A 12,990-nucleotide genomic window follows, 5' to 3' on the forward strand; every position below is an offset into this window, starting at 1 on the left:
TTGCAAGTATCTTTCCCTGACAAGAGCAGTTCATCCTCATTTGACCTTTCTGATACAAAGACAAAGGTAACTCAAGGCAAAGATGGGTGTCAGGTAAGTCCTCTTAGCTAATAACTACCTTGAAATGCCTTTGTAAACACTCCTGGGGAGACAGTCTGTGCTGTTCTGCAGTGTGATGCAACATTGACTTGTTGCACCTATAAAACATCCTAATAATTGTGTGCAACTGAGTGTGAACCAAGCAGTTGGATGCATTTCATCAAACATAATTAATCCAAAACAGAGCAGCAGAAATAGTCCTCTTATCTTGCCTAAGGGTTGAGATAAATATAGAGTACCCTAGAATCAAAAAAGAGATTAAGCAGATGCTCGCTAGTCTGTGAATTCTTTTATAATGCAAAATTGGCTTTTATCTGTCACTGTCTATTTTCATTGAGGGCTCATCACTGTGCTGCCTGCGTGCTTTGATAAATGACAATAAATATATTTAGTGTATGTTCAGTCCATTAAAAAATCCAGTTATTTCAAATAATTTGAGAACAAAGGAAAAACCATGGAAGAAACTGACATTTACAAATGTCTACTGTGCAAGTCTGGCCTGTAACTAGCTCTTCAACTATCCTAAAAAAGGAAGGAAAATACAAAGAAAAAGTAATTAAAAGATGATAGAGCTCAGGTTGCATGATCTGTCCTATGAAGAGTGTGCCATTTTCTAATGGTGCTTACATATGCTCTCCTTTATCCTCACCTACGGCAATGTAGCATTCATTTAAAATAAAGCAGCAGAATTTCTCACAGAAATGGCCTGGTGAGGTGGGGAAAAGAGTAAGAAACTTTCTGCTCTGTGTCTGAAAGAGTCAGCTTTGGTCTATAGATTATGAACAGAAACATCCCAGCACCTCTTTCTCCTCAGCCAGCAGAGCAGGCCGACATAATGCAGAGCCCGAGGCATTTGGGTTGAAAATATAGTGGTGCTGGTGAGATTTTAATGCCTCTGCGCCCGAGGTCCCGGGGCATTGTGTGGCTGAACGAGCTGGCTGCGCTGCAGCCTGGAAGCCTCATTCCCTCTGCAGAATAGACAGTGGCCAATGGTCTGCTCCAGACCACAGACCAGCTTTAGAAGATGAATAACATAAACATGTTCAAACTGTTTATTTCATATAACACAAAGGGTTCGGTTTATTCTTTACAATAAGAAAGGAACACTTAAAGATAAGAAATCTAGGCTCTTAAAATACATTCAAGGCTTTGGACTCCAAGCAGAAAATGTTGAAGGCTAGATATGAAACAAAAACCACAACCTCCCTGTCCAACCCAGACTATGCAATTACAATAGATCCTTTGCAGATTCCAGCAATTTGTTGACTCTCTTATCTTTGCATTTTCTATACGTTGTCAGTTTTAACTGAACGCTGAATTTTTAAAGGTATGGAAGTATCTTGCAAGTGCTTATCTGCATTTTGAGGCATCTGTTTCTCTCTTGGAAAACCTGGCCTTTACTTGCTACACAGATGCATCCTTCAGTTTAAACCCACTTTATTCCCTCACCATGGCTGTATCATCGATTTTAGTATGCTGGAGCTGAGGTGGTACCTGTTCCCTCCTATTTGCATATCTAGAGCATCTGTGCTCTCTGTCAAGAACGAGGTCAGAAAGTGAGCACGGGAGTATGTCAGATTAATATGGCAAAGGCACCTCAGTTCCTGCAGCCCACAAGGAAGTGAACGTCATTATCGTTAACAACATATCATGCTACCCCAAATGACAAGGAACCTATTTATAGCCACATCATCAGGAAAGCAGCTTTCAACAGGAGTCCAAGTCTGAATATGTGCCCCTTAAACACCAGGTAAAAGCTCGAGTAACATTTTATTTTCAGGAATGCACCCCTGGTTTTGCAGCTATGTCACTGAGAGCAGAATCCAGCTCAAGAAGGTCTGAAAAGAAGGGAATAATGCTGCAATAACGTTGTCAGACTTGCTGCCCTGGCAATGAATGTTTGTCTCGCACAGCCCTCCCAGTGAGTAATGTTTAAAATAAATAAATACTGCTGGGGAGTTGCTGTTAGGGCGATTGTTAGGTTTCATTCTTGTGGCAAGCTTTTTATCATAATACAGCAGCAGGAGTACAGTATGTTTGCAAGGCAAGTTTGAACCAGTGCACAAAAGTACATAAAGTCTGTTAATAAATAATGGACTCCGTGCATATTTCTTTTGCAGCGTGGCTTAAAAAATCAGCCCTTTGAAGGTTAAAAAATATGCAAGTACTATTCAAAAAAAAAAAAGGAGGAAAAGATTTGATTCCTACTGCCTGGGAATGTCAGAAATGTTCTCTGAGGGAAGTGGGGATCCTGAAGAATGATGGTAGCTAGAATAGCGCCTTGTTGATTGTACAGTGACTCTGTTTGCACTCTGCCATTTGTAGCGTTCAGTATCAGTAGTGGCAATGATACTAACGCTTCCTCATGAACTGTGATGCCTTGAATTTCTTAGCTATACCTGAAGACCATTATATTTTCAGAGGGCTGGATCCTCAGCTGAACTCAGATATGCTGACATTTCATGGAGTTGAGGGGGCCATACCATAGAGAGGTCTATAGCTCATCATTATGTTGGGTTTATGAGCTAGCAACAGCAAAGGCCTACATCTTAACCTTTCGAATGTAAGGACACAATAGAATAGAAGAGAGAGCCTGAGGTTCCATAATTTTGCTGTACAAAGTTCACACTAGTTCTTAATTTCACTGAAGGTGAAAGGTTGCAAGGCAGATGAAGTCATTGACCTCAATGGGCAGGACCTCCTCCTAAACAGTACATGCCAGGCCTTTCTGTAACAAGACGAGTGCATATTAGCAGAAAACGCTGCTTTGCCTGGATTGAGAATTACCTGATGCCAATCTGGGCATCTCATACCAGGAGATAATTCACTTGCAAATAAATCATTACAAAGATTTATGAAAATATGAAAAAAAATGAAACACTTACTTGGTCCAAGACCTATGGAAAATGCAGCAACATAAGCAAGTAGGCTGGCCAGTGAGAGCCATTTCAGAACAACAGGAACTTCCCCGCTTTCCGTGTGAGATCCTGTAGTGCTTTTGCCCCCTGCCAGCGCAGTCCTGTTCTGTTCTCCTATCCTGGCAATGTCGGGCTTTCTCTGCATGTTGAATGATATTCTTTCCTGTGAAGCCATACTAGCAAAGAGGTCCTTGAGACTGTCATTGGTGAGACTGCTCAGGTTTCCTGGGCTATGAAGAAAGGAATCCTCCAGAGACTGGCTTTTACAGACATTGGTGAAATTCACATGTATGTTACGGTTCACTAACCCCATGGTGACCAATGCTACTGCCATAACAGAAGAGCCAATACAGAGAAATGTTTTACTTCCAAGTTGATCCACAAACACTGTGGCTGGGACTGTGCTCACCACTTTAACCACTCCAACTCCAGTAGAAGCCAAACTAGCAGCTTCATTGCTTTGGAACCCAACTGACTTCAAAACAGTAGATGCATAAAATAAAATGTTAGGTTGTCCAGTTGTTTGCACAAAAAAGACTAGAGTAAGTCCTACCAACATTCGGGCCCTCATGTTGTTTTTTGAACGAAATAGGTCCAAGAAACTATACTGATGTTCATCTTTCAAGGAAGACTTGATCACAGTAAGTTCTTTGGTAGCATCTGAAGTTTCCCGTAGCCTCTCCAGTACTTTTCTTGCAGCTTCATCATTATTTTTCATAACAAGAAACCGGGGACTTGGAGGAAGGAAATACATGGCAATAGCTTGCAAGGCACCTAATGGAATCACAAGGCCAAACATATATTTCCAGCCATGAGATACACTGGCAAATGCATAATTTGAAATATAGGCAAAAAGAATGCCTATCACAATCATGAGTTCATTTAAAGACACAAGAAGGCCTCTTCTGTGCTGTGGGGCGATCTCAGCAATATATACACATGTAGCAATTGATGATAATGATATGGAAATACCTATGGCAATCCGTCCCACAATAAGTATTCCATAGGATTCATAGGGCAGTAAGATCAGACTCCCCAAAACAAGTAAAGAAGATGCAATAATAATAGCAAATCTCCTTCCAAATCGGTCTATCAGGAATCCACCAGTAAGGGATGCAAATAAGGCCCCAAAAAGAAGGGAACTTACAACTATTTCCTGTTCTTTGCAAGAGAGCAATAGTATGTTGCTCATCTGAAGAAGAGCTCCAGAGATAAGTCCCAGCTCATAACCCATCAGAAGTCCACTTACGGCAGCAATCACAGATGACAGGAAAGTAAATGTTCCAAAGCCTGAAATTAGAGAAAAAGAAAAAAAAACTTAAAATCTAAGGTGTGATTTTTGAAACTCTCTGACAACTAATATGAAGGTTATTTTATATACCAGTCCTAAAAAGCTTATTTTAACTTTTAGGCAAAGCAGTTTATTGCATATGAACCCAGGAGAAGTGGCCACATAAAAGGTGTTGGTTTTGAAAGCAACTATATATATATATAAAATTTCTAATTCTTATAATTTCCTCTTTAATGGTAATGCTTTTCGGCTCCTGATCTAACTAGTCAATATGGTTTTGGTAAGGCTTTAAATAAGTAAATCTTCTACCTCAAAATATCATTGCAACAGGCAACATTGACAATACAAACTTTTGGGTAAGAAAGCAATTTTTGCCTTGAGACATTCTCAGTATTTTTCATGTGCTCAACTGAGGGGCCACAGAAAAGAGTAAACTGTGTAGCCCATCAGGTCGTGTTCACCCAGCTAGTGCACCATGGGCAAGGAAAGCATTAATTTCCAGGCAAACTGCCTCAACCCTGACTTGAATAAGCAATAAGGTAAGTTTTCCTTCACCATTTGCTAATTCCTTTGCTTCACCTGAGGATGCGATGGTTGCTGCTGGTGCCAGGGGTGTTTCTTTGCCATATGGAAGCTCATCCACTGACCTCTAGGCTGATCAAGATAGCCTGCATGTTCTAGGGAAACTAGTCTTTGAGGTACAAATTCATGAACTCTGTGGACTTTGTTCATTACTAATCTCAGATTCTTTGGAATATCAAGATCAGATATCCTGCATAGTTTATAATGGCCATAATGTCAGGAATAAAAAAATAGATGGTGAAAATAATAAACCAAGTGGAGATTATATGCCTTTGAATGTCCGCTTTAAAATAAACTCATTTTATACAACTACGAGTCATTGTTTATTATTGCAAGATAGATTTAACTGATCATACTCTACTAACTGTGAAGCCTTTGCACCCTAAACTTTGAGGCAAATATTTCAGTTTGTTATTGTTGGGTTTGTTCTTTCTCTCAGCATGATTTTCCTCTCACTATGAAGCTGGCTGCCACACAACTAGGAAAGGAATAAACTGATTTCTGGTTTTCTAGTTATTTGGAGAGATAGCATGTGTCTGAGGAGAGGTGACTTTTGCAGCATAACAAAGTCCATATTTCAGTTAATTCTCCTGAAACGAGTACTTCCTTAGCTGGAAAGTGGTATAAGGTCTAACTTACGATGCTAGGCTTTGTTTATTTTTAGCTTGTTTTTCTAAGGCATTAAGGCTCTTTGATCATGCTGACTGCCGGATGCTTCTTGCTGATAACTTTTGAGCACAATGGTGAGAATCAGTCTCATTTGAGAGAGTTTATTACATTTCTAAATAAAATTTTTAGGAGAGAAAGAGAGAGACCCTTGGGATATGTCTGTACCACTAAACTAGCACAGGCTTGGACCCTAGAACAGGACGACCTGTCTTGTGAAACTGTTAGCATGGTACTGTCATCATTGTGCTCCATGCCTCCTAGCACTCTTCTAACAACTCCCAGATACCACTTGGCTAGTGGTGTGAGCCCAGGATCACTCCCTGCATGCAATCCTCTTCTGTGCTCTGGTGGCTGAAACACCAGAGACAGGTAAAACAGGATTTTGCTGTGATGGGCCACAAAAACATGGGGGATACGGGAGTATTGTGAAAAGTCTTTCAGAAGATGGGGGGTGGTGGGCAGATTTACTGTGACAGAGAAGGGACAAGTTGTAAGACTTACAGGACATAACTTTATGAAAAATGAATTTGCAAGATACTCTGGTGATGTAAAAATCTTTTTTATTGCTGTCGCCCGTGGCTGTATTATATCTAAAGCTTTTTCTTCTTTTATGTGTGCAATATCCAAGACCATTGCACTTAATTTAAACTGGGTTTAGTACAAGGTTCCATTGTGAGCTAGACCTCTGGTGGAAGTACTCTTGACTTCAGTGAAGCTGCTTTGAGTTACCCGTGCTCCATTCTCCAACACATGCACTCAAATATGCGTTTTATCATTGTAGAAACTACTTTCTCCCTCCCTCTTTTTGCCTTTTTAATTTGCCTGCTTGCTATGTATTACCAGATCTGGAAAATACATCCTTCCAAGGAGTCCTGGCTGCAAATCAGGTCTGGTAAAACATAGTGTTGTGCTTAATGAATGAGCTTGGGTATCAGAAGCAATATTGTTAGTTTTATCCCAGGGCTCGGTCCAGAATAAACCACACTGCTGCTCAGGGCCGATACTTGTGCTTGCTCGGATATCCCTGTATTTCACTTCACTGAACTATGTAGATTTAACCTAAGATTTTGCTTTGATTTATATAGTATGAAATCAAGAGAGACCATTGTCATCATCGAGTCTGACACTTCTGAACAGCACTGTACCACACTTTGGACATATCTAAATGACTTTTTATTCAACTAGGCCATGTAATATTCAGTTTTGATTTAAAAAATGCTAGTGAATGAAAATCAATGTCCTTAAGTTGTAAGTTGTTCCACTGGTTAATTGTTTTCACTGTAAAATATCTTTAAAGTATTTCTAGACTTAATTTCTGCAGCTTTGATTTCCAGCCATCAGATCCTGTTCTCCATTTTCCTACCCTTATCTTTGTTCATAAGTACATCATGATTGCCTGTCACCAAGTCATCCCACAGATACCTCCTTGGTTTGTGAGTCTTCACAAGTTTACCAGTCTCTTACCTATCCAAAGCCCTGTTCTCTAAACTCTCCCCAGACTATCAGTTTCTCTAATAAATTGTGAACTGGACCCAGTATTCCTGCAGTAGCTGCTCAGTGTGAAATACAAAGTTTCCTTATTTGTCCCACTCCTGGTGCAGATTTCCCTGCGGTGCAAGGCTTTCCTTTGTCTATGGATTCTCACAGCAGTGACAGGAACTCATCTGCAGCTGATTACTCTTCAGGACAACCAGTTTCTTTTCTGACAGGGTTCTTTTCAGGACACTCCCTTTGCTTTAAATAAGGCCTGCATTTTTGTATCCTACTTAGGAATGCAAATTGCTCTGTATTTTGCTGTGTTAAAATACATAGGAAGGAGGGGTTCGACTTACCTAACCATAAGAGAACTATTGCTTGTCTAGACTTCTGTAATCACTCGCAAAAAATAGGCACTTCTAGATGTTTAAAATAGGTCAAATGCTTATTTTTCTCCATTGACTATAAGAGGAATCTGCATGGTTTGCTCAGATGCAGATGTCTAAAGTTAGCCAAGAGGAACTCCAGCCATCACATTCACTTGTAGTCAGCAGACTAAGCCATCCAAATTTCATTCAGCCAGTGACATATACCATTTTTTACTCACCCATCACCTTCATCACCTGCAAATATTATTATCCATGATTATCTTCTTCCAGGCAATTGATAAAAATCTCAATTAACAGAGGGACAAAACCCGTGTTTAAGGATCTCCAGCAGAAAAACAGCAGCGTGGGGTGCCTCTCCTGTTTATACTGTAAAATCTGTATCCTACATTGGTTTTAATCTTCTGATGTGTGACATGTCAGTGTTGTATGGTTCTAGTTTCTTAGTCAAAAATACAGTGACAAGTCAAATATCTGAAAGGAGTCTGTCATCAGCACTGTTCTTTATGACCTAGACTGTCCTCTCCTCAGCCTGTAGTCCTCAGATCAGTGCTATGGTGGTGATAATTTAATTTTTAATCAGAGAGACTGTACAAGCGGGAGATGCAGCTTGGAAACCTGGAAAGTTGCTAGTGAGGCACTCAAGGCCGTAGAGTTTTCAGCCTTATACCACTAGGAGGTTTTATTGTAACTGGGAGTGATCTCATTCACTGTACCTGAGACCTGCCTGCTCAGAATTGCCTAGTGACTTAAACGCCGAAATCTCTGCTCAGTTTTCCTTCACACTCTTTCTCCAGACAAAATTCCCTTTGACTTCAGCATGTGTTTTGCTTTAACATTTCAAGATAAAGCACGTTGCAGTAGTTGTACTCACAATCCTTTTAAGTGTCATTTTAAATGATATTTCTGGCAGTTCTTAGGCATTCCTTTAAAAAAAAAAGCTTCTCAAAACTTATGTTCCTCTTATTTTTATGAGATGCCTGAAAAATACATGGCAGTGTGCAGCCCAAGGGAAAAAAAATATTTTAATGATGGCTTCCAGAGAAATTTCTCCTTTTGCCTGCAATAAACACCGTAGTTAACGGGTGTGTAGCTGGTATGTAACAAGTGATTGGAAAGTCTATTTGTTAGTTTCTCCATGTAAACAAAATGGTTTCTCACCACTGTTACTCAGGTCAAAAGCAGCACTACTTGGCAAACAAACTTATCTTTAAGAAAGTTTGCTGGAAATGTTTATGCTTTGTGCCTGAAAGGGAGACCAACTGCAGTCATAGTATAGCACCATGTTCTGCTTCTGGGACTGGATGTTGGAAGCAAAGATGTTAGCAAGGGTGTGCCCCTTTCTACTTATTTTCAAGCACATACTTGGGGAAATACTATCCTTCCAAAGGCAAAATATTGGCCTCTGCATGTATTTTACGAGCATTATGGATAAATGATCTTTGCCAGGGAAGGTTTACAGGGAGTCTGAGCTGGGAAAGAGCACTCTTCCCTCCCTTCCTGCGCAGGAGTTACGGTGAAAGGTGTCTCGGCGTCCTTTTCCACTCACTGTGGCAGCCTCAGACGCCACGTTAGCCCAGGTATGGAGGTTTCTTTGGTGCAGAAAGCGTTCTGTTTTTCTTTCCTCCATCCCTCCTTTCCCCCAAGAGAACATTCAGTGTGTAAACAGAAAAGTCTAGCGGCAGAGTGTGCGTGAGGGCAGGGGGGTTATCTCTTTATACGACATGTGCAAATACAGTCTATTTTAATAGGAGAGGAATAAACTGTCTCTGCCAACACGGTGCCTTCTTTTGTTGCCTTAGGTGTAATTTGGAGTGAGAAATTTCACAGTTTAGGAGAGAAGGAAAGTATTTTTCCAGGGAGATTGAATTAGGCTGTTTAATTCTTGGGCTTTATTTGGTCTATTTAGATGTTTGGAACGCAAGACCAAGTTCTAGTAGTCCTTGTTTAATAAGCACGGGTCAGGCACTTGGGAATTCGTGAGGTGGCTGAGTACTTTGCACAGATATGAAGCCACAGCATGGGATCTTCCTCTTCAGTAGATCAAGGCATCTACTTTTGTCCATGGTAAATCTTAAAACTACAGCACCTGTATCTGAAAATAAATGTGAAGCAATTTTAAGGGCTCATTTCTTCTCCATCTGAGTGCTGACTGACATACAAAAAGTTTACCTTTACAGGGAAATAGTGCTTAAAATTCCCTAAATTGTTTCTAGGACAGCGTTTTGCTAACACATGTATAGCAAGTGGGTCACATGGTTTCATAGGATAAATATATAATGGTTTGTGTTGGATATGGCTGCATACTTAAATCATGGTTTTGCTTCTTGTATGAAAGGGCATTATCCTATTTTCACACTATCATGGCCTTTGCCGTGTTGTCATAATCATCTTTTCTGTGTCTTCCAGCTGTGTGGTGCAAAGAGATAAAACGTTAGTCATCTGTCTGTTTGATATATTCTTCTGTATGTGAAAGGTTTCTTTAGAGCTGGTCGATCAACAGGTTCATTTTTTATTAACAAGGATACTGCTGAACTAACTTTTTTAATCTAGAAGTTTGGCCTGGAGTCTAAAATAGTTATCCAATAAGAACTTAGAGGATGAAACAAATTACAGGATTGGGACAAAATTATGTTGCAAACAGATCTGGAAAATATCAGAAAATATTAAGTTTGCCCAAAAATGGTGTCAGGGCCAGGTGGTGTCTTGACTGTTAAATTTGACTCCTCCCACCCAAGTGTGAAAGGCTATAAACTGGACTAAAAAAAAAGGCAAAGGAAGCTCACGTATGATACGTTTTCACACATCTAAATTTCTGTGACAGTGGGAACTAGATAGTGGCAATTGTGTACTTCGTACACGGTAAACCAGATGAATGTGCTGTGTGAGTAATATTCAAATTTCACGAACAAAAGCATCCTGGAACTGCTGGAAAGATAGAGCTATGGACAGGACATAGAGCTAGATAGAGCTAGGTCCTGGACAGACCCAGTTAGTCCATCTCTCTTTGCGCTCTCCCATGTATTTTCCCTATGTCAACAGGCAGCTCGGTCCTTCGTTACATTAAATGAGTTTTGTTTTTTCCAGTAAGAATCAACAAGTTCTTTAATACCGAAGTAGGTAATTATTTCTTGGATTACTGCTTTAATTTCTGAGGGTAAGGCCAGCTGTGTACTTTGCATGTACTCTTCTAACTGTAGCCCCTGTGCTGCAGTAACTTTGCTGTGTATTTTAGCTGCTGTGCTTCCCTTTGATAACACCATCCTGTAATAATCTAGGCTGCTCCCCTTATATCCTAAGGTAATGTTAAGTACGTCTGCATGCTAACTCGCTTTCTGCTTTGATAAACCTCTGCTTCCTCTGCTCCCAGGTATCAGTAGATGTTGCTGGACTGATCACTATCATACTCCAACAAAGCATTTGTGCCTGTGGTATCCGAACATACATGGGTTAGTCAGTTCATTCATTTTTAAGTGAACAAAACTCGCTCAGGACCTAGTCACTTCTGGCTTAAAACAAGGCTTTCCTCTTTGGGCACAGCTGTCTTCTGGGTGAGAAATGTCACAAGTGTAGGTCATTTGCCCTTGATCTCATCATCAGTAAAAGAGACTTGAGATGCAAAAACATGCTGTAACTCAGAGAAAACACTGCATGAAGAGCAGCAGAGGTGAAGAGCTATGAAATTTGGCTTCAGCACTCAAAAATCTTGTTCAGAAAAAAAATCTACAGTTGATTTTTCAGCGTGTAAACACAGAAACCCTGTTTCTTTTATGAAATGCTATGGGAAAAAAAGACAGGAGGAAGTACCCCCGCAATTTCCCCCTGCATGAGCAGGTGTGATGCTCTTTGTACTCTGTGGCTTCCCTGAATTTCAGTGTAATAGGCTGAACTGATCCAAAGCACGCAAGGATTGGAGCAGCATCGTCATCTTAGATGGCAGTGGGTTGACTGATTTTTCAGGTGACTAAACTTCATAAAGAAAAAAGATTTAAACAACAGACAACGCATGCATGAACAGTAGGACTGAGGCCTCTTGGGAAAAGTATCACATATACCTTCTTTCACAGCAAAGCTGGCATTTCCTTCTTTATTCACATTTTCCCCCTCTTGCACTTTTAGAAATTGAGCCAACGTGCACTGAGACTCCCTTAGCTTTGCCACGCTATTTTTCTTCGAACCCGAGCAGCAGCTACACTCACTGACAGCTGGCGTTCAGGTCCTGCCGCTTTACCTGACGGAGCAGAAGGCTTGCGGAGGTTGCTGCTGCTGCTGCTGCTGCCGTGGTGGTTGCCTCTGCTGTCATCCTCATCCTCCCCTGCTCCCGTTGCCTGGTGCTGCTGGCTGAGGTCCTCCGTGCTCTGCCCAGGTGCCATCGCCACCCCAGTGCTGCCGTTGCACCTTGGGCACGGAGCGCTTCACCAGGCAGCGGCCCTTCCCCAGCTGGTGAGGGGCACACGGGTTATTTTTCTCATGGCAGCAAGTTAGTGAAGCTGGCTGAAACCGAATGCAAACCGCAAAGTGGTTTGTGAACAACTTTGCTGCTATTTCAGCAGGCTTTGCCCTTTCCAGTGACACAGGCTGTTGCTATTCTTGGGAGCCTATTGCAGGCGAGGGGAGGGCCGTCTGTCGGAAGTATTGCTTTTGCCTTTTAACAAATAGTTGGAGCGCTGAGACATTCACACAGAACTCAGTGCATATTCTTTGCCCATTTGCTTAAAGGATCTCTCTCTCTCTTTCTCGTGTTCAAATACATAGTTTTTAACAGAAAAGGAGCACGGAAGGGGAGGATTTGAGGTGTGTGCTGTGTCAGCTGAAGTTCGGATGCTGAACACACAGACACGGCATTACTTCACTCTTTTAGATTGTGAGCAAGTTGTGGTGAGAAATAGCAGAGAGGAGAAAAGAGCGATGTCAGTCCTGTGCGGTTGGGAAAGGTAGGAGTTGTGACGATATATTTTTTCATGCTGTAGATGCATATGCTGTTTTACAAGAAAATAAAAAGACAGTCCACCCTCTCTGCCATGACAATTATTTGTGGGAAAACTGAGACAGTTTCAGTTGTACTGAGTCAAAAAGGGCTTGGTTTTTAAGAGTTGCTAGGAGTCACGCAGTCCCTACCAGCTTCAGGAGAAGCAGCGGGCAGAGGGTGGACAGAGCAGGAGGGGAAGGGCTGAGGCGGGCAGAGATGAACCACCGGGACGGGCCAGTTTATACAGTCCCAGTTGCAACAAGGGAAGAGCTGAGCGCTCTGCGTAGACCCACTAAGGGTCCAGGTTATCTCCAAAGGGAACCAGTGTTGTATCATCTGGCATTGCTGCAGCCTTCTTGTTTGTTCTCTTTCCTTCTTCCATAACTTGCTGTTTCGTTTTGGCTGTTTTTGTTCGCATATATTAATGTATGCAGATAGCATGGGAGGAAAGGCAGAGGTGGAAAACTGGTAGCTTCTGTAATATTTCCAGGAAGGAGAATTCCTAAACATTTCTTTCCTAAATTAGAGCAGACAAGATACACTCTTTATCAGTCTTTGCTTGACAAGAAAATTTGACAAAAGGCACTGTGTAACTGCCCC

The 12,990-nt window shown here is 41.4% G+C and overlaps 1 protein-coding gene across 4 annotated transcripts in view; it reads right to left on the minus strand.

The window, feature by feature from the left end:
- The window catches only part of SLC2A12 (solute carrier family 2 member 12), a 33,688-nt gene extending 21,694 nt beyond the window's left edge, over window positions 1-11,994 (minus strand). For 2 of the 4 annotated variants that reach the window (XM_009688855.2, XM_009688856.2), the window contains exons 1-2: window positions 11,653-11,994; window positions 2,985-4,307 (exon numbers count right to left, since the gene is read on the minus strand). In XM_009688855.2, the coding sequence (XP_009687150.2) occupies window positions 2,985-4,307; window positions 11,653-11,794 (1,465 nt within the window). In that variant the 5' untranslated portion in view covers window positions 11,795-11,994. Of the gene's footprint in view, window positions 1-2,984; window positions 4,308-11,476 lie in introns of all 4 variants that reach the window. The other 2 variants (XM_068938368.1, XM_009688857.2) reach the window with 2 other exon arrangements.
- Window positions 11,995-12,990: the final 996 nt, after the last annotated feature.

The sequence above is a fragment of the Struthio camelus genome, chromosome 3, assembly GCF_040807025.1.
Source record: "Struthio camelus isolate bStrCam1 chromosome 3, bStrCam1.hap1, whole genome shotgun sequence".
Lineage (NCBI taxonomy): Eukaryota > Metazoa > Chordata > Aves > Struthioniformes > Struthionidae > Struthio > Struthio camelus.